This window comes from Paramisgurnus dabryanus, chromosome 12, assembly GCF_030506205.2.
Source record: "Paramisgurnus dabryanus chromosome 12, PD_genome_1.1, whole genome shotgun sequence".
Classification (NCBI taxonomy): Eukaryota; Metazoa; Chordata; class Actinopteri; order Cypriniformes; family Cobitidae; genus Paramisgurnus; species Paramisgurnus dabryanus.
Genome location: NC_133348.1, coordinates 18648498 through 18668548, shown reverse-complemented (window position 1 = coordinate 18668548; position 20051 = coordinate 18648498). Strand labels below are relative to the sequence as shown.

The following is a 20051-nucleotide window of genomic DNA, read 5'->3' as shown; positions in this document are numbered from 1 at the left end:
CGGATGCCATCTGAAATCACAGTGGTGTGATAGTTGGGGTTTCTGTGGAGATGGGGGCAGGGTGGATGTTTGTTAAGATGAGGGGGTCTTTAGTAACGGTCAACAACCCCCACCACTTGTTGTTACATGCAAATATAGGCTGTTCATTAGAAGAGTAAGAGAGTTTTGGTAAGTTGCAGAAGGACTCTGCGATAGACTGACTGTCGGCCCCTACGGAGCCCAATGCCCCACCTCCGACAGTAAATAACTACACTACAGTTCCCATTGAGAGAGGCGTGAACATGGATCAGTCAAGATTTTATTGATTCTGATTAAAATGATATTCAGAATATATTTGAAATAGATACAAGAAATATTAAGTTAAAAACAATGCTTTAAACTGGAACTTCTACTTACTACTAAAAAGGGGTTCTATATGTTGAGGACATCAATAAACTGTTGCACATTAAAGTCTAGCAAGTCAATTAAAGAAAGACATACGATACCAATCAAGACAAAATATCTAAACAAATTCCTTATATACATTTCCAGCTTATCAAAACACTCTCTGAAGTCTCTCTGCAGCAGGTAATCAACTCCATACACCCATACCACCTATTGTGACGCCACAGAACCCTGACCAAGATCTGAGAGGCTTACAAAACTAATTAAAATTCCTCACAAGAAGAACATCTGAGACCCCTGAAGCCCATCAGCACTGGACACTTTCAAAAATACCATAAAGTACACGAATAAACCCAACAAGCTGAGGTTGATCTTCTTTCTGAGACTGCATAAATCTAATGGGGTTGGTGCTTCAATCAATGAATGACAATCTGACTTTCTAAAAAACTGGAACCCTTCCCTGCCAGTGAATCAATTTCTTAAATATTTTACTTTGAAACAGTTATGAAATTGCTAAAGTTACCGAAATTCTATTAAAGCAAACACACATTCGCACATATACTTGTACAAAAAAGTTACCTTGAGATACGACTATACAATACTCAGGGGAAATTAATTCAAAGCAGCCTCCTGAGGTACAGATACAGATTTAAGAATCTGAGAACAACACCCTTTACACAATGATGCCATAGACTCTTAAATTTACCCACAAACTTTACAAAATATTGAATAAAATAACATGACCTAATAATCATAAAACTCACTTATAAGCAGAATTTTTAAACCCCAAATGCCCCCCAAAATATCAACCATTAGTTTTAGATGCATCTTACCTGTTAGAGTTATTGTCCCAAGCATGTCAAAACCTTTGTGATGACTTCTCCAAAAATAAAAGAATTGTTTAAATCAAGTTGTTTAAATACTGAAACAGTGATGCTTTCTGAACTCCCACTTCCTCTGAAACTGTAAGTATCTGATTGGCTGCACTAGTTTCTCCTGTCCTCTCTCTCTCTTCTGAGCCTGTTTGGAGGGAAGTCCTCTCTTCTGAGTTTCTGAGTAAAAGTGAGCGGAGCGGGAGGGTAACACACATTTCAACAGACACTGACACATGTCCTATGTGAGACCACCCCACCCTATTGCAGCCCCCCGCACCCCACCCCACTGCCCCTCCTCAGCTTTTGTCAGCTGTTCACTGCCCCACTCTACTGAATGAATTTCCCTCCTCTTTCCTCCTCCACTCCCCTACACTCTTCACTTCCTCCACCCACTACAAACTCCAACATTTAGATTTTTTCCCCATGCAAAGCGACAGATTTTGTCAATGCATAGTTAAAGGGTGTGCGTATGTGTGAATAGAGGGTTACACACACTTTATCAAATGGATTTCATTATGTGATGTTTTGCAGAGCTCCATCTCTTCTTTCATTATCTCTCAACAGTTTCCATATGTCTTTAAGGTTGACTGGGGGTAAGACGAGGACATCTACAATATGTTCTGTTATATACTATTCTTGTTCTGCATCATCTCCCTCAGGTCTTGTTTTATCTCTCTGCATCATGTTCTACCTTAATCCATTAGCCTAAAATAAAGCCTAAAGATACATGCAGTCTTATATTGTACTTTTGTAAAATAAATGCTCAGTTCATTTATAGGGTTAAAAATTATGTCCTTGCCTGGACACACACACACAATTAGTAAATACATGTAAATTTCTAATTTGCTTCCTGGAACATCTAGCACTATAGTAATGAGCTTTTCACTTCAATGTGTGCTAATGGTTCATTCAGTGTAAACTGGTGTATGGCGTCGTCTTGTTCATTGAACTTTTGTTGAAGGAGGATGGTTGAATAATGCCAGTGAAATTCCTTAGAAAAGAGGGGTTTAATCAGATCTCACACCTTGCTATTGTTCCTATGGAATGTGTGAATTCCAGGTAGATTCTTCCTCTGAATGGGTGATAGCCACTTTAATCCAGTTTGGTCTGGAGCCACCAGGATATGCAGAAACAAATTATGTTAAGATGGTATTTTTCTCTTAAGCTTATTAAACTGATGGCTCTGATGGGCACATTCTTATTCAGTTACATAAACACCTACTCAAATTCTTTATTTATATTTGTCCACACTTGAGAATAATAGTAGACTTATCAAACTACGGAAATGCACAATTGTAACTTATGTTGTGACTAAAAGCATCCAAAATAAAGGGGTATATTTTAGCATCTCCAAAATAGCCATCCTTTGCCTAGAATTTGCAAAATTGTACTCTTGGCATTTTGCCACTCAGCTTTTTGAGGTTTCAGCCCAAGACAGTGGTTCTCACACTTTTTAAGCATGATGCCCCTCTTGTGTACAGTACATTCCTTTGTGGCCTCCCCCAAAGAAAATGTATGCCAAAAACAGTTCTAAAACTTAAAATTTTAATTAAACAAAACATATTAAATTATTCAAAGTAGTGCGGTTAGTAGCCTTATTTTTTTAGGTTTAATTACACATAATTCATGATAAATTAATCTATTTTATAAAATGTCATAAAACTGGGCCCGCCTAGCACCATCTCGGGGCCCCCAGTTTGAGAACCACAGCCCACTGCCATACTTTTAAAACAGCAATGAAGGAATTTTCATTTATTATGGGCTATTACTGACTGCCTTTTGATTAGATTTTCCTCCATTTTGAAAATATTGCAATATTTTTTCAAACATTTTAAAATAATATTTTCGTTTTCTAAAGAAATAAATTAACCAAAGTAGAGCACAAATATATTTTGTCTACAAAAGTATTTTAAACATTAAGGCATACACTTTCAGATAACAAAATTACAAGATAATGAGAAACATTTCAATTGGGTAACTAATTGTGGTACTGTACTATTAAATACGGTGACCACACTGTAAAAATTCCTTGTTGCACTTAACTTTTTAAAGGGATAGTACACCCAAAAATGAAAATTCTGTCATCATTGACTCACTCTTATGTTGTTACAAACCTGTATACATTTTTTTTTCTGATGAACGCAAAAAAAGATATTTTGAGGAATGTTTGTAACCAAACCGATCGTGAGCACAATTCACTTCCATAGTAGGAAAAATAATACTATGGAAGTGAATGGGGCTCATGAATGGTTTGGTTACAAACCACAACTTTTTACAAATATCTTCCTTCGTGTTCATCAAAACAAATAAATGTATGCAGGCTTGTTGTAACAACATGCGAGTGAGTATGAGAATTTTCATTTTTGGGTGAACTATCGCTTTAACTTCAATCAATTTATAAATTCAATTTATTTCAACTTTCTTGACTACTAAGAAGTTATAACTTCTCAGCTAACTCAACTTTATTTATATAATGTATAGCAACTCCAATAAGGTTGAAATGAGTAAACTTCCAAATCTGAGTGCAATTTTTGTACAGTGTAGTAAAGTAAATAACGCAACTTTACAATGCACAAATTGTATTAAAAATATATTACGTTATTCAGCTGTATTGGAATGTGGCCTAAGCCTGAACCCAACATTAAGTGTTTGGGTGCAAAGCTAGAGGCAACAAGTAGCGCCTAGTTCCTCTTGAATAGCTAATGAATAGCTGTCCTCAGACTTTATTGTGATCTATAGGAGCCTATGGCAGACAGTGTCATGGGGCCCAGATCACAGGAATCTGACACATGGGAAAGGCTTTTTGTGCTCAGTGACTCTATAGGAGTGGAATTCAATATGCACAGACTCCCTCACACTAAAGAAAGTTTTACAATGTGACTCACTCTCATTTTACAGTAACAAACATTCCTGAAAAGAGGATGCTTGTTTTGAACATTTCCTGGACCATGTATCTCTCACAACTGAGTCATGTTTGAGTAGTACTGTGAAGACATTTAACATGAATGACTTCGTTCTAAGATGTGATAAGAACTGAGAAACCGTTTTGCTGGAACGGAACAACCAACAAAAGGCCGTGACAGTCTAGGCAAGCGTGGTAAAACCGACACCCAAAAAGGCATCCATGCTATCTCTTACATCAGGGAAACGTGAGCCGTAAGCTGGGGTTTGTTTTGGCTGGGAACAAGAGGAGGTGGGCTTCCCGCTGGCCTAGGGGCTTGCAAGGGATGCTGTGACGTCATTGCAGACCCCGACTCACACGTACACACATACTTTTAAATACACACGCCCTCATCTGAGCACGCATTCTTCGAGCCAGGAAGATGATGTCAAAATAATGGGAGGAAAGGGAAATGTGAGGTACATGAGCAGATCCGACGAGAATCATTCTGTCTAGATTTCCAGCATCTGTAATATTGCCATTATGTACTTTTCAAATGCTTTTACTCACAGATTACTTTAGAAACTAATAATCTAATCCATTTTTTAGTCTCATGGCTTATGTCTTTATTTTTTAAACTCTACTTTTCTTGCCGTTTCCTTTGCTTTCTATGGATAAAGGATGCTGAGGAATGCTATGCAGGAAGCATGCTCATTTTTGGGTCATTGCTTCCTGTTCCCTTTGTGTTTCCTTCACTGTTAGATCATTCCTTGTTCCTGAGTCTATTACGCATTTTCAGAAAGGACATTGTGATATTATTAGCTATAGTACATAACTACTTAATGAGCTGTTACAACCATCATCTCAGTACTAAGAGTTACATCATCATTTACCTCTTGGCTACATTTAAATGACACTCTGGTCTAAACATACAGTAGGTTTACATGCACTTTAAACATTAGATTTCAGTTAGACTAAGACAATAATTTGACATTTCACATGTAAAGTGTTTACCTGTACCATTTCAAATTCTGCTAATCTATAACAGGGGGGGAGCCAGACATTGTAGACATTGGGGGCTTAGCCCAAATCTAGGGGTTTCAAAGCATGGTCCCCTGCTAATATTTTCTTTTCCATCCACTATTTTTTAATCCTATCTTATCCTATTTTTGGATAAAAGTGTCATTGTCAAAATTTGTTATGTTACAGTTTCAAAATGACAATAAGAGAACACAGCTGTATTGTCATATTGAAACTGTAACATACCCAATTTTGACAATGACACTTTAACTTCTCTTATTCAAAAATAGGCTAAATATGTTTGCTGTAGAGTAATCCAGTAACTATAAAGCTACGTAAGAAAGAAAAACAATTTTGACTTCACTGACAATTTCTCACCTGCTTATGGAAGCATTCTCTCTCTCTCTCTCTCTCTCTCTCTCTCTCTCTCTCTCTCTCCCCCCATTTCTTTCTCCCTCTCTCTCCACCTTTTCTCTCTCTATATTTGCACTGACAATTATCACACATAAGGATGTAAGAGATTGAGGATTCACATTTTATAACTGTCTATTAATGTATTTCTGAGGTGAAATCATCGTGAATTTAAGAGAAATGCATATGGACAAAACATAAGCTGCCTAAGTAACTATTCTCACCTTCTTACTTCTGACATCTTAAAAAAATAAATCGTATATCCATCTATAAAAAAGGGATATGTGCAATGAGCAAGATTTTTTCAAAGTTTTGTGATTAAATGTACTTTAAATATATATTTACCAACGCAGAGCAGGCAGACTAGATCAAAGGGGCTAACATTAGCCGTTAGCCATGCAGATGATATATCAGTTGACGCTATTTAACAGTATTTACATCACATAACTATAAATATACACTTACAGTAATAACGAAGGCACTGTAATAATAAAGACACTTTAAAAATGCGTTTACTGTGGGGAGATTCGGCATATTAATTTGCCTTCAACTCGCATCTCTCATTCGTTTTCACTGGAGTGGGGGAGCGGAGCGTTTAAAGATGAATGCCGCCACCTAGTGTACTGGATGAATAAATTTTACAGATCTGAAAAGATTTGGGGCTTTTGACAAAACATTCGGGGCTTGAGCCCCAGAAACCACCCCCTCGCTCCGCCCATCATCTATAAGATAATGAGGATAATGGATAATAGCGTGGATTTGTTAAACACAGGGGTCTCCAACTTTTTTTTGGTCAAGGGCTACTTCTTAAGGGCTACTTTTTGATATAGTCTACTCAAAACGTTTTTGTTTTACTTGTTGATTTTATTTTATTTTACTTGTTGATATGTTTTAGTATTGTTTAAAATGTTAACATACGTAAACAAAGCCAAGCTAATATAAGAAATATGTAATAAATAAATATATTACAATTGAGACTATTAATAGAATGTGCTTTGGCGGGCAATCCACAGACCGCGGGCACCACGTTGGAGCCCCCTGGTTTAACATGTACAGTTGCATGTTAATCAGGCTCCTAGGTCATAATTTTGAAATACTTACAGTAGTAACATATAAGTAACATATCACATTGAGTTATTTAATAAAGATGCTTTGGTCGACATATAGTGAAACGTAAACAAGTCAATGTTCTAATGGTGTAGCTTTCCAGACACAAAATTATACACTTAATATACTTATTCAGAATGGATGTTCAACAAAATTAAAAGTTTGGGAGAAGCACAGTCATGCAATCCAACCAATCAGCACGAAGAGATCTGTACAAATGCTGCGTTTTTCTATCTACCGTTGGGTAAATATTGGACAAATCACACACACTGTAAAAAATGATATCAAATCAACATATATATTTTATGTTACTTTAACTTAACAAATTAAGTTAAACAATCTCAAGTTATGTCAACTTATCACAGGTCAAAGCTTGTGTAGTGTAGATGAGTTTAAAGTTACCCAACCATGGTTTATAATAACCCAGCAGTTTGGTTGAAACAATCCAGCGTTGGGTAATTTTTAACCTATCAATGAGTTCTGTCCAATATTTACCAAAAAAGAACCCAGCATTTTTTAGAGTGTATATATAGCCGCCCCCAACTCTGTCATGTGACAGTTTTGCAGCATCCCTCCTCCGCCTCATCTTTTTACTCTTAACTAGTATCTATTGCAGTTGAAGAGGCTGGAGTACTCTGGGTTCGGGTTAAAATTCCAAGCTCAGAGCCCTCCACTCAGACAGCATATGTAATGTTGAATGCTGTATTCCGATTGGCTGAGAAATGTTCTGTGGGTATGCATTATTTTCTGATAACCACACACCTAACTTGTCAAATGTCTTAAAAATAGGCACCAGAGCAATGTTTGTGGTAACCGTGGTATAAGAGTAATAACTGACTCCGGTCCTTTGAATTATTTGAAAATAATGCACACCTGCGGTGTGTCGTGCTGCATTGCACCTTGGGTGTGCATTATTTTCTTATAATTTAATGGCCCGTCGTCAATTATTCCTTACTTATAGCATGTTAAAGCTGCCACTTTGAGGGTTTGAGCAAAAATTTGCCGTTTTAAATGTTCCTTTTAAATGCAAATAAGTTGATCTCTGCAATAAATGGCAGTGCCGTGGTTGGATAGTGCAGATTAAGCGGCAGTATTATCACCTTCTGATATCACAGGGGGAGCCAAATTTCAATGACCTATATTTTCACATGCTTGTAGAGAATGGTTGACCAAAACTAAGCTTTGACAGACGTTGACAGAAGCACTGGGGTCCCAATTATAGCACTTAAATATGGAAAAAGTCAGATTTTCATGATATGTCCCCTTAAAAAAGGTCCTATATGTACCATTAGTTACCTCTGAGATGCAAACTTTTTGCAAGGGTACGCCCCAGTGACAGCTGAGGTAGACTTTTTTTTCTAAATGTGTATCTGATTATGTTAATGTAAACTTGTGAAAAAAAAGTAAAAAAAAAAATAATAATAAAACTACACCCTTTCTTTTATTATTAAACAAATCCTTTCATTTTTTTCTTTAATGTACTTTTCATTTCTCAGTTCGTTGATAACAAATGTAATGAATTCAACCTAATCAAACACATATTTACATTTTTCTTGTTGCTTTCTCTGCACGTTTCCCAAATTCCAATCGAACGTCATCTCAGCTTACCTCATTTCTGTGTGTATATCTGAAGAACAGCACACTACAGAACTACACTCTTAGTATGAAATGTATAAAGTCTCTAAAGAAATCAAATCCATGTGTATTATCCAGAAAACAAGACAATTACAATCTACAAGGAATCTGAGCTAGTATTTCAGCTCAGATTCCTTGTAGATTTTTTGCATTACATTTTCATTAATGCAATAAAGAGCATGCATGCTCGAAACGTCACTTCTATGCCATGCAATAGTTTTTAATAATAAACATTTTTTTCATACTTTTGGAGCTTTGGTGTTGCCGACTGTACTTTTAAATTTAGGTAATGCCAAATGCCAAAAATTCAAATGCCAAATACTAATAAAAACTTTCAACTATGAACCACCAGACGATCACCCATCATGACAATGAGAGAAGCTCTCTGTGGTTCACAGAAAAGATTAAACGCACTAAACAAACAGCAAAAAGAAAATGTACAGTAAAGATACACACTTATTGCGGTAAGACAGAATTCCTTAGATAAACAGATAATCACAAACAGCCTGTTAAAACAGGTTTGATGTGAGCACAGACCCATATGTTATCAAAGTAAAAACCCAAGCACAACTCACACACACACTCAGTGGGGGAGGACTGTGTATGAGATAATGGTTGAGCTCACTCTCTGGACTCTCTCAAGTCGCTCACTCCTAAACCCCTGGCAGCCAGCTAGTGTGTATGAGCCATATTCTTCTGCAGACTATTGTATACTGTATGTATTTGATGCATGCCTGGTGCATAATTGACGTAAAGCAAGTCAATTATTAAATGAAGCGTCTGTCATTTTTCTGCTAATGTAAGCACAAAGACTGTATAGCAGTACTTGAGTTATGTAGCTGTGTATCCATGCATAAGTCTGTAGCTGTGTATCCATGACCATTATAAAAGGTGGTAAAAATGTTTATTTCTTTATTATTGAGGGCGCTACATTCTCTTTTGTTAGTTTTGGCGACATCGAGACATTTTTGGCACAGTGGACACCAAACATTTCCCTCTCATTTGTCTCTGTGTTTGTATGCACAGGTTGCTGGCCAAATATTTGAAAATGTCCTTACAAATAACATAATAAGTGAAACATATAAAAAAACAACGTTTTAGGTGGTCCTTGCTAGTAAATAAACTCATAATCAGACCTTAAAGGGACACTCCACTTTTTTTGAAAATATGCTCATTTTCCTGCTCCCGTAGAGTTAAACATTTGATTCTTACCATTTTGGAATCCATTCAGCTGATCTCCGGGTCTGGCGGTACCACTTTTAGCATAGCTTAGCACAATCCATTGAATCTAATTAGACCATTAGCATCGCGCTCAAAAATAACCAAAGAGTTTTGATATTTTTCCTATTCAAAACTTGACTCTTCTGTAGTTACATCGTGCACTAAGACTGACAAAAAATTTTCTTGGTTACTTTCAATAGCAGGGGACTATTTTCGGGCAGTGCATAATATCACTACGCCTCCTGCAGCCATGTTACAAAGTCATTAATTATTACGCCAGTTTGAGAGTATAGTTCCTAGCATATCTGCCTAGAAAATCACAACTTTTAATTTTCTGTCGGTCTTAGTTTACGATGTAACTACAGAAGAGTCAAGTTTTAAATAGGAAAAATATCAAAACTCTTTGGTTATTTTTGAGCGCGATGCTAATGGTCTAATCAGATTCAGTGCATTGTGTCTCTTTAATAGTAAATACTATATTAAGAAATTGTTGCTTTTAATGTGTGTGTGTCTGTTGTGTTAGATTTGGCCTTGATGTTGCACCATCTTGCTCTTTCTCTGTATCTTAAATGAACTTTTAGGGATCTTATTTGCTACACAGTTTAACAACATATAAATGAAACAGAAACAAAAGTAAGATTGTAGCAGTTGAACAGTTCTGCACAGATTTTGGGAATAACGTAGTATTACTTCATCTCATTCATTATTTTGGATGATTTGTGATAAATGACTCCGTATGAGCATAACAAAGTAAGGTAGGGTTAGGGTATTAAATCTCCACAGCTCTTCTGAGGTCACCAGGCATATCTAGACATGCAATGAGGTCAGCTTATTAAAAACATGCACCAGTCTCCTTAAGAGGCCGACTGGGTCATGGCTTGCTAAATATTATTGGGAGGAAACATCTAGGTGGTCTTTCAGGGATAAAAGCATAGAAAGAACACAAATAAACAATGTGAGTAAACACAGTATCATGGATTATTGCTTCGAGCTACAGGAAGGAATAGGGGGTCTATGTTGGTGTCCAGTAAGTGTAGCCTCTATGTAGGTGTTCTGGACTCTAGGTTAGCTGAGGATTATGGGAAGGTTTAGCAGGGCACACAGATGAAGAGATACAAATCAAGTCTTAAGCCTCACTCACACAGAGACCCCTAACACTGGGTGGTCATATCAGACACACACAAGCACATGAAGACATACAAGATATCACACATACCTTCAGCTGGGGGGTTATCCTCTGTGTGACCATTATATTCTGATTGATCGTCTGTCTTTCCGTTAAGACTGGAGATAGAGATCTGTCCGTTCTTTTGAAGAGGCTGAAAAAGAGAAAAAAAGAGTTTATTTTCTACCAACAGTTAATTCTTTGGCAACTAATGTTGTGTCAATACAAGATGCAATACATCTGTGCAACATCAAACTTGTGCCAAACATCTGCATTTCATTGACTTTTACATTTAATAATCCATATATTCATTCTGTTTTGTAATCAGCAGTCATGATGACAAGTCCTTAAGGTATTTTTTGTTTCACTCGTCATAGTTGGATGAAAACTTTATTAGGGAACCGCAACATTACATGGTTCAAATTAAATTCTAACAATAACAATCTGCACCGCATGAGCTGCGTTGATGCACAACAATACCCTGATAATATCAAACATGCATAGAATCTCACAGTTCAAAAAAATCACATTTACACAACATTGTCTTGCTTTATTTCAGTTTTGGGTCAAATTGCAAACAGACATGAACCCATACAGCACAAGTGCGCATTGAATGCCGGTGCATGAATATTTTTAATGGAAATCTGCAACACTGTTTAAGGTATTTACAAATTGTTTGTTTGTTAATACAATATGCATAATATCATTTCATAATATGTTGGAAATATGTATCAGTATAAATAGTCTCCAATTGTGTCCAAACCACTTGCAACACCTGATTTAAAAAGAAATACTGTATAAGTTTAGGAGTTGGACTAGCTAGCTAGTGTGGCTGAAAAGAGACACTTAAAACTCATTGTGTAGTCATGCAAATATACAAAAATACACCTACATACACAATGAGCCTCCCTAAGGATGGTTAAATTAAACTTAGATAAGACTGGCACCCACAGTGCCAAAGCCTTTTTAAGCATTTTCTGTAACTGTGCACCATCTAGAGCAGTGGTTCTCGGGACCCCCCAACATATTTTTAAATGGAAATATAAATGAAATATAAAAATAATAACTAAAGCATTGTCATTGCTAGGCATTAATTGGCTAAACTGTTTTTTATGGATTGTAATTCACCAGAACTGCAAAGCAAGTTTCATAATGTAAACATGGCCTTGACATTTACGTTTTTGCTCACCGGCCAAAGTGGCTAGTTGTTTTCCAAAGTAACTAGCCACTCAGCATTTTTACTGGCCACAATTTTGTTGTTGCTATGATTTAACATGACTTTGGCATCCTAAAATGAACAAACCCTTCGTTCACGGGTTTCCCTTGACTTCGGAAAAGACTGGGACGTGTGCATTCAGGTATGTGCTATGAAGCTCTCTCCGCTCTTGCCCGGAATATGTGCACACATTTTAAGTCTCTTCAATCACTTCCATGCAATTGTTTTATCTTTCCAAACATGTGCATGTATGTGCTCAGATGTGTATGTGTCCCGTGTATTCACAAATCCATCAGTGCTCAAGCTCTCTATGGTAAATAACTGTATGTTGCGCTGGGTGCAGGGAGTGCTCATGGGTAGTTTCCCAGTGTCGTATTACGCATTGTTTATCATTTCGTATTACTTTTAAGAAAACTACAAAAACTATATTCAACGTGCCAAAGTGGCTAGTGGGATTGGCTGTCTTACCCGCATTTGGAAGTTTGGCGCGGTTAATGTCAAGCCCTGCCTGTAAACATTGGGATTTAAAAATAAGGGTAATTTCCCGAACCTTCAACAACTCCCCCCCACTAGTGTTTTTTACCACTAAGCAAGGGAGTGGGTGGATAAACTGCAAAAAACTACTTTCTTACTATTGTTGTCTTGTTTTCAGTACAAATATGTAACAGTTGTTAAATCAAAATGTATTTTCTTAAGTCTAGTTTTTAGACAAAAAATATCAAATTAAGTGAATTAAGTGATTTGTTTTTCATACTCCATTGGCAGATTTTTTTGCTTATATGTATCACAAATTCACTTAAAGGGATAGTTCGGCCAAAAATGATATTAAACCCATGATTTACTCACCCCCAATTTGTCCGAGTGGCATATGTCCATCGTTTTTCAGACAAACACATTTTCGGATATTTTAGAAAATGTTTTAGATCTTTCAGTTGATTAAATGTAATGTTACGGGGTCCACGACCTTCAAGTCCAAAAAAGTGCGTCCATCCTTCACAAATTAAATCCAAACGGCTCCAGGATGATAAACAAAGGTCTTCTATGGGTAACCTGTGCGGTGTTGTTGTAGAAATATCCATATTTAAAACTTTATTAACGAAAATAAATACCTCCCGGTAGCGCTATCCCTTTAATTTGATATTTTTGACTCATTTTGCTCATAAAGAAAATGCATGTTGATATAAGAATTTGTAGATATTTGTACTGAAAACAAGACAAGAGTTTTTAGATACTAAGTAAGAATTTTTTTTTTTGCAGTGTATACGTTGTATCATTGTTTGTATGGCTCTCTTGCATTTGCAAGTGACTTGTTAAACACAAAGGTCTGAGTTAAGTAGTAAAGCACAAGTACGGCCAGTGCGATTTTTTCCCTACACCCAAAGTTCCAAAAATGCAAATGTGCGAGTTTTTGTACGCTGGCGGGTTGACGTGCACACTAATGCATTTGGCGGTTGTAGCTTTACATGCGGCCTGCCGTCATTCCTCCACAGTTCCTCTGGAAGCTTTTCTTCTTGTTACATTTTCGGGTGTCATTTGAATGATATCTTACAGATATACTGCTGCCTGCTTTACAGGAGGTGAATGTCGCAAACATCAAACACGGCCAGTGGGATTTTTTTATAGAAAGACTAAAAATACAAGAGAAATACTGGAAATTATTTAAACGGGATGATGGCGGGAAAGAATGGTTAAATACGGGAGAATCCCGGGAAAAACGTGGGGGTTGACAGGTATGGACTTTGTGTGACCCACCTTATCCCACTGTGCGGGTCCCGAACCACAGTTTGAAAACCCCTGATCTAAAGTTTGGCATGTACCTTGTGCCCTAAAGTGAAGCACTAAGACAGGCAGAAAACTTATTAAAAGACCAAGATTTGGGATGATCCGACTTACATTCGGTTAATATTTCACTGTCATCTTTTGCATAATGAATCAAGTTTAGCTTGCTATAGGGAACAGACGGGGGAAGACGAGGAAGAGAAGAATCAAAGAGAGATGACCTATCTGGCTGACTCAAGAATGTTATGTAGATTTAGATGGTCTATCTAACTACACATCCTGATTCCCTCAGGTACCTTAAATATTTCGGAATGACCTAAATCTTGACTGTAGACTTTCTATTACATTTTGGAGCCAGTTGGACAGAACCATGATCTAAAAAGAATCTTCCAAAAGATTGCAATACGATAGCTCTATGCAAGATATGTTTATCAAACAAAGATTTGCTTTCATAAAGAGGTTGTGTTACTTAATCTCTGTTTGATATTTGCAGTCAACAAAAATATATAAAGTTCTGAGAAAACAGTTAATTTGTAGGGTTATATCATAAAAACATTTATCATAAAGACAGGTCTATTAATTGAAAGGTTATTTGAAGGAGACATTTCACAAGAGTTCTAGCTCAAAATACCCCACAGATAATTTATGATAACATGTTAAAATTGCAACTTTGTAGGTGTGAGCAAAAATGTGCCATTTTTGTTGTGTCCTTTAAAATGCAAATGAGCGGATCTCTGCACTAAATGGCAGTGCTGTGGTTGGATTGTGCAGATTAAGGGGCGGTATTATCATACTAAGATCCCCTTCTGACATCACACAGGGGATCCAAAATTCATTTACCTATTTTTTCACATGCTTGCAGAGAATGGTTTACCAAAACTAAGCTGCTATGTTCATCTTATTCACATTTTCTAGGTTGATAGAAGCACTGGGGTCCCAATTATAGCTCTTAAACATGAAAAAAGTCAGATTTTCATGATATGTCCCTTTTAAGCCTTTACATTTAAAGCTGAACAATATCTGTATATTTCAATTGGTAGAGCATTGACTCCCACAGAACGCATGTACTTATAAAAATTTATACTTTTAGATAAATGTGTCAGCCAAAAGCACTAATGTAACGTACATATAGCAGGAATCACAAAAGGCTCTTTGCAAAGGTATGTTTGCATTTTTAGTGCCAGAAATAAACACGCGCCTTTTCCAGCTTTGACAGAAGTCCAGCAGGTGCCCTTTTAACCCTTTCTGGCCTCCAACCCCCAGTACTATCTCATGACAGTCATTCCCGACATTCCAAGGCCACTTCACAGAATACCATCCTGATGGGGGCAGCCCCACCCAAATTCCTTCATCAAACCTCTGTTTCATCCCCTCACTGATTCGACTTTACACCATTGCCTTTTAAAAAAACGCTTTTAAAATTCAGGCTTACAGAAATGATAGATGTGCAGATGTGCAAGTTAAAATTTGACGTGGCCGCATTTGCGCGAGTGCATGTTAGAGTTGTGAAATATAATAATTGAATCAATGCATTGCGATGCTGATATGAAGGAATTCTGCATTGATGCATTAAAAACAAAAAATGATACCATTATTTGTTATTGCTTTATTATCGTATTTAAAAGCATTGCTTTTGAGAAAAATTTTAACGTTTGTCTTTTTGATTGTAATTTCAGTATCATTGCTCTCTCTCTCTTTCTCTCTCTCTCTCTTTCTCTTGCTCCCCGTGTCGATGAGTTGCATTAAAGCGTCTTCTCATATACAGTATTTTTAAACATCACTGTTTAAAGCTGTTGTTAAGGTTGTTAAAGTTGTAACCCGCTGCATAACATCTAGGACAACTGATAGGCTGTGCCATCACTATGCCCATTCCTGAAATTTCTCCCCAGCCCCCCTAAGAAACTGTCCATGAATTTGTGATCAGTTAAGTCCACATTAAATCTCATATGAAAACAGCAAGTAAAAAAACATGGAAATGCATCAATGCAACCATTGAAAGTTAATCTAGAACCCTGATGTGATGTGCATTCTCTAGACATTTTAATGATTTTACATTAAAAATTACTTAAATCAGGTCTACAAAATATTTTAACTAAAGTACAGACTGTTAAATCTAAATTAAATCAGAACTAAATTAAAATGCTTTATTTCTTTAAGGGCCCTATTTTAACAATCTAAACGCATTGTCTAAAGCGCACAGCGCAACGTCTAAATGGGCGTGTCCGAACCCACTTTTGCTAATTTAACTACGGGAAAAATGGTTTGTGTGCCGAGCGCATGGTCGAAAAGGGTTGGTCCTTTTTTTATGAGTAATGGGAGTATTTTGGGCGTAACGTGCAATAAACCAATGAGAGTCTCAGCTCTCATCCCCTTTAAAAGCCAGTTGTGCTGGTACTATGTCTAATCCCTATTTAGATGACGGACTTTGTAAACTGAAAAACTAAGCGGAGGAAGAAGATCCCCAGTTTAAGATTATTGTTAAATAATTGTGTTGTTTTTCACTTGTATTGAAATTGTTATTTTTTAATTAAAACCTTTAAAACACGTTTTCTTTTAGTCATGGAAGTAAAAAAGCAGGCTTTTAATTGCTTTAAATGTATGGCTATCCAATATCACAAAAAAATAATTACCAGTATGTAAGAAAAGGTTTGTACTCTAAAAATACTTTATTTGTAACAAACAGGAGATAAAGAATTTACAAACCGCTCTCCTCACGTTTCAGCACTTGGACAGCGCCAGTTTTTTTAAGCATTACTTAAAAATGTTTCTCATCTCATCATATCCACAGGTACAGAGTCATCATATACAATAAATCCGTGAGGTAGCATTAAAAAACATTTAAAAACAGATGCATTTGTTTAAAGGACAAGTTCGGTATTTTAGACTTAAAGCCCTGTTTTCAGATTGTTTATGGTCAAATAGAATGGTTTTGACTGAAATTTCGACATTTTCGGCTGCCCTGAGAATTTTCGCGTGTTTGTGTTTCAGCTCAGACCTCTACAATGGGTTTAATGGTGCACTGGAACAATCCTTCCTAAAATGCATTAAACTTTCGTTTACAAAGACGTGAAACTCACCGAGTGGTCATGGGTGTTCACTGGTATGCTCACACAAAAATCGCTCCAAAAGACGCATTCCAACAGGTTTTATCGTAGTTTTTACCAACTCCATTGACTTGTATTAGACGTCCTGTGAGGTACGGTATTACTCCGCGCCGGGAACTTTGTTTCTATTCTTGCAATTGGCAAAGGCGGATTAGCGCCACCACCTGGGCTGGAGTGTTTATTATTCAAGCTCTAAGCGGAAGAATGTACGGGTGTGAGGCGTTTGGGGAAATAGGTCCACAAGTTAACAACGAATGCTAAAACAGCTGTTGGAAAGCATCTTTTGCAGCGATTTTTGTGTGAGTATATCAGTGAACACCCCTGACCACTCGGTGAGTTTCATGTCTTTGTAAACGAAAGTTTAATGCATTTTAGGAAGGATTGTTCCAGTGCACCATTAAACCCATTGTAGAGGTCTGAGCTGAAACACAAACACGCAAAAATTCTCAGGGCAGCCGAAAATGTCGAAATTTCAGTCAAAACCATTCTATTTGACCATAAACAATCTGAAAACAGGGCTTTAAGTCTAAAATACCGAACTTGTCCTTTAAAGCAAAGCATTTATTTACTTACCAGGCTGCAGGTGAAGCAGCTCTTTTTGTCTTCTAACGGCTCATAATTAGTCCTCATTTATGTCCAAGAGACTCAATAATAATCTTTTACATTCAATCCTTTAATCTTTCATATTTAAAAGCATTTTTGTGCTGCTGCGCATTCATGTATGTGATAAGCAAACCCGCGTTGTCGTCCCATTAAGGCGCATATTACTAATGTGCTCTTTAAATAACAAAAAACATATTGCGCCTTTGACTTTAGAACAGGTTTTTGTTGGTCAATGGCGTAGTCTATTTTAGTTGCCTCAAAATAGCAACACGCCAACAATGCACCTCATTTTCAGACCAGAACGCCCATGGGCGCAAAAGGGGGTGCAAATGCATTTGCTATTTAAACAATGTGGCGCTAAATGTGACAATAATAATTGCATAGGGTGGAAACTAGCAAAAACACTTGCGACGCGCATTGCGCTGCATTACGCCGGGTGTAAGATAGAGCCCTAAATGTGTCACCATGTCACGCATTCACACTCCTCACTCAATTCGATTTTGACTTTTAAAAATGAATTTTGGTTTTGTTAGAGTAACCGAATATTGCTTAGTTGATTTAGTCATAATAACTTACATCAGATCTTGTGGCCTGTGAAGCTGTTACTCTCTTGGCTTTCTGACACACTTCACACCTACATGTCCTAAATCACCCAGAACCTTTAACAACTGCTCAACCCAACAGAAACTGAAACAATGTGTGTATTTAACTGACAGTTGTTTAACTGAAATAACTAAAGGTAAACACAATCTGTCTTTATGGCACCACAGTTGTTGTGCGAGAGGTTTGCATAGAGGTGTGACATCAGGTGTGTGTGTGTTGTCATTAATGTGATTTGTGACTTGCCTTGTGGTCCAACATTTGGGCATATTTATGCTGTACAACAATACAAGTACAAGCAATGTTTGCTTTTATTAATGTCTTTCCTTAAGCTTTTTAACGTCCACTATCTTTACGTTTCACACAAATTCATATGTTCTGCTGCTCTATTTTGCACACAGCTGTCAGATTCCTGTTTCCCCCTCCTCTCTCTGGTCACTCCTGCAGATCAGAGGTTCAGGGGCGTCTGTCTATCCCACAAATCACTCCGCAGAGGGATTGCGAATCTCTTCTCTGCTGGAGAGAACGAGACAGTGAAGGAAAGGAGTATTCATGCCCTCTTAAACATCTATACGGTCAAATACTCCAGATGGCTTTCATATGTCATCTGTCCACCTGATTAATCTGTGACCAGAAGTTTCTCAATGCACATTTTGGACTGTTTAAAATGAAGTTTTGAGGCACTTATGGATTTCATTTGAGCCTTTATGGGCAATCAGTGTGTGTACAGTTAGATGCTTTAGATATTTTACAGAGTCGTTGAGCCGTCATGTCACAGTGTGGCTTAAAGGTCTTAAACGGTAATGTGAAATACATTAGACCTTAAGAGGAATTGCTGTGTGAGGAAAGACCTTCAGTGGGGTGTAAACTACAGACATCACTATATATCATATATTTAACTATCTCATAAAACTGAAAGCCAAGGGTAACATATCTGTCAGCAACATGTTATAATAACCCATGTTATATAATACATATATTTCAACATCATAAGAGTCCATTTTATATATATATATTTATGTGTTTGAGGACGATTACATTTTTTATTATTACTGTAATAAATAATACTGTTAAATGTTCTTGCTTTATAAAAACACGTGTGTTTAACTTTGGTTTAGTATTAAAAAAATTTAATGAAGTTGTTGCCTACTGACTAGAAGCCATATAATAAATCATATAAATCATCTCAGTAGTGGTCTCAATTTTAAACCCCACTGTATGCATTTAAAATCTCTCACATATACCCCTGATACAGGGCAGTAAAAATCGACTTGGGGTCATAATTTATCTCTGCCTGTTAACCTTTGCTCTTTGACCTCTGGCTGATGAGAACTAAATTGCAGAATGAATACAGGAGAGGGCACCTCTTTATCACTTCATTTAAACCAAAATCATCACACATTTTACTGTGTGCACAATTCAATATTAAATATCATCCAAGAAAACATACCATCATACTGTACTTTCCCTTATAAGACTTGAGGAAATATAATTTTTAACTAAGTTAAAAGATACTTTCACATACCACATCAGTAAGTGCATTCCTAACTGCATTTAGGGGGCGCTATTTCATCAATGGACCTCACAGATGGTTTCTACACCTAGACAGAAAGATAAAGATCTCTAGGCAATTGGACATCAGTGATATATGTATTGATGTGTTGTTCAGCCGTGGCCTACCAGAATGCAACCCCTTGGATCCATTGCATGCCAAAAAAGCGTTTTAATCTGATTCTGGCAACTCTTGAGAGCGCATTGAGGGGAAAAGCTGAAAGTGAGGTCATAATGACAAGCCTTCCAAGCCGAGATGTTAGAGAGTCAGACTGAGATCACTTGTGATTGTAGAGCTGCAGACGGAGACAGACTAGATGCAAAGCCATTCAACGTCAGTGCAGGAGTGATAAGAGAGATAGCGTAATGTGTTTATCAAGCTAAGAGAGCTGCAGACAGACAATAACAGCGCTATGAGCTGCATAAAAGGTGGAAAGGAAACATGATAGAATCTGTTATCAAAGGAGGCTACAAGGAGAAAAGATTTTACATCCAAAAT

The 20051-nt window shown here is 37.0% G+C and overlaps 1 protein-coding gene across 2 annotated transcripts in view; it reads right to left on the bottom strand.

Annotated features, from left to right (window-relative positions):
• The window catches only part of akap12b (A kinase (PRKA) anchor protein 12b), a 51148-nt gene that overhangs the window by 11153 nt on the left and 19944 nt on the right, over positions 1-20051 (bottom strand). Inside the window, exon 2 of one of the 2 annotated variants that reach the window (XM_065257009.2) lies at positions 10751-10853. In XM_065257009.2, coding sequence (XP_065113081.1) covers positions 10751-10853 — 103 coding nt within the window. Of the gene's footprint in view, positions 1-1217; positions 1451-10750; positions 10854-20051 lie in introns of those variants that run through there. The other variant, XM_065257010.1, reaches the window with a different exon arrangement.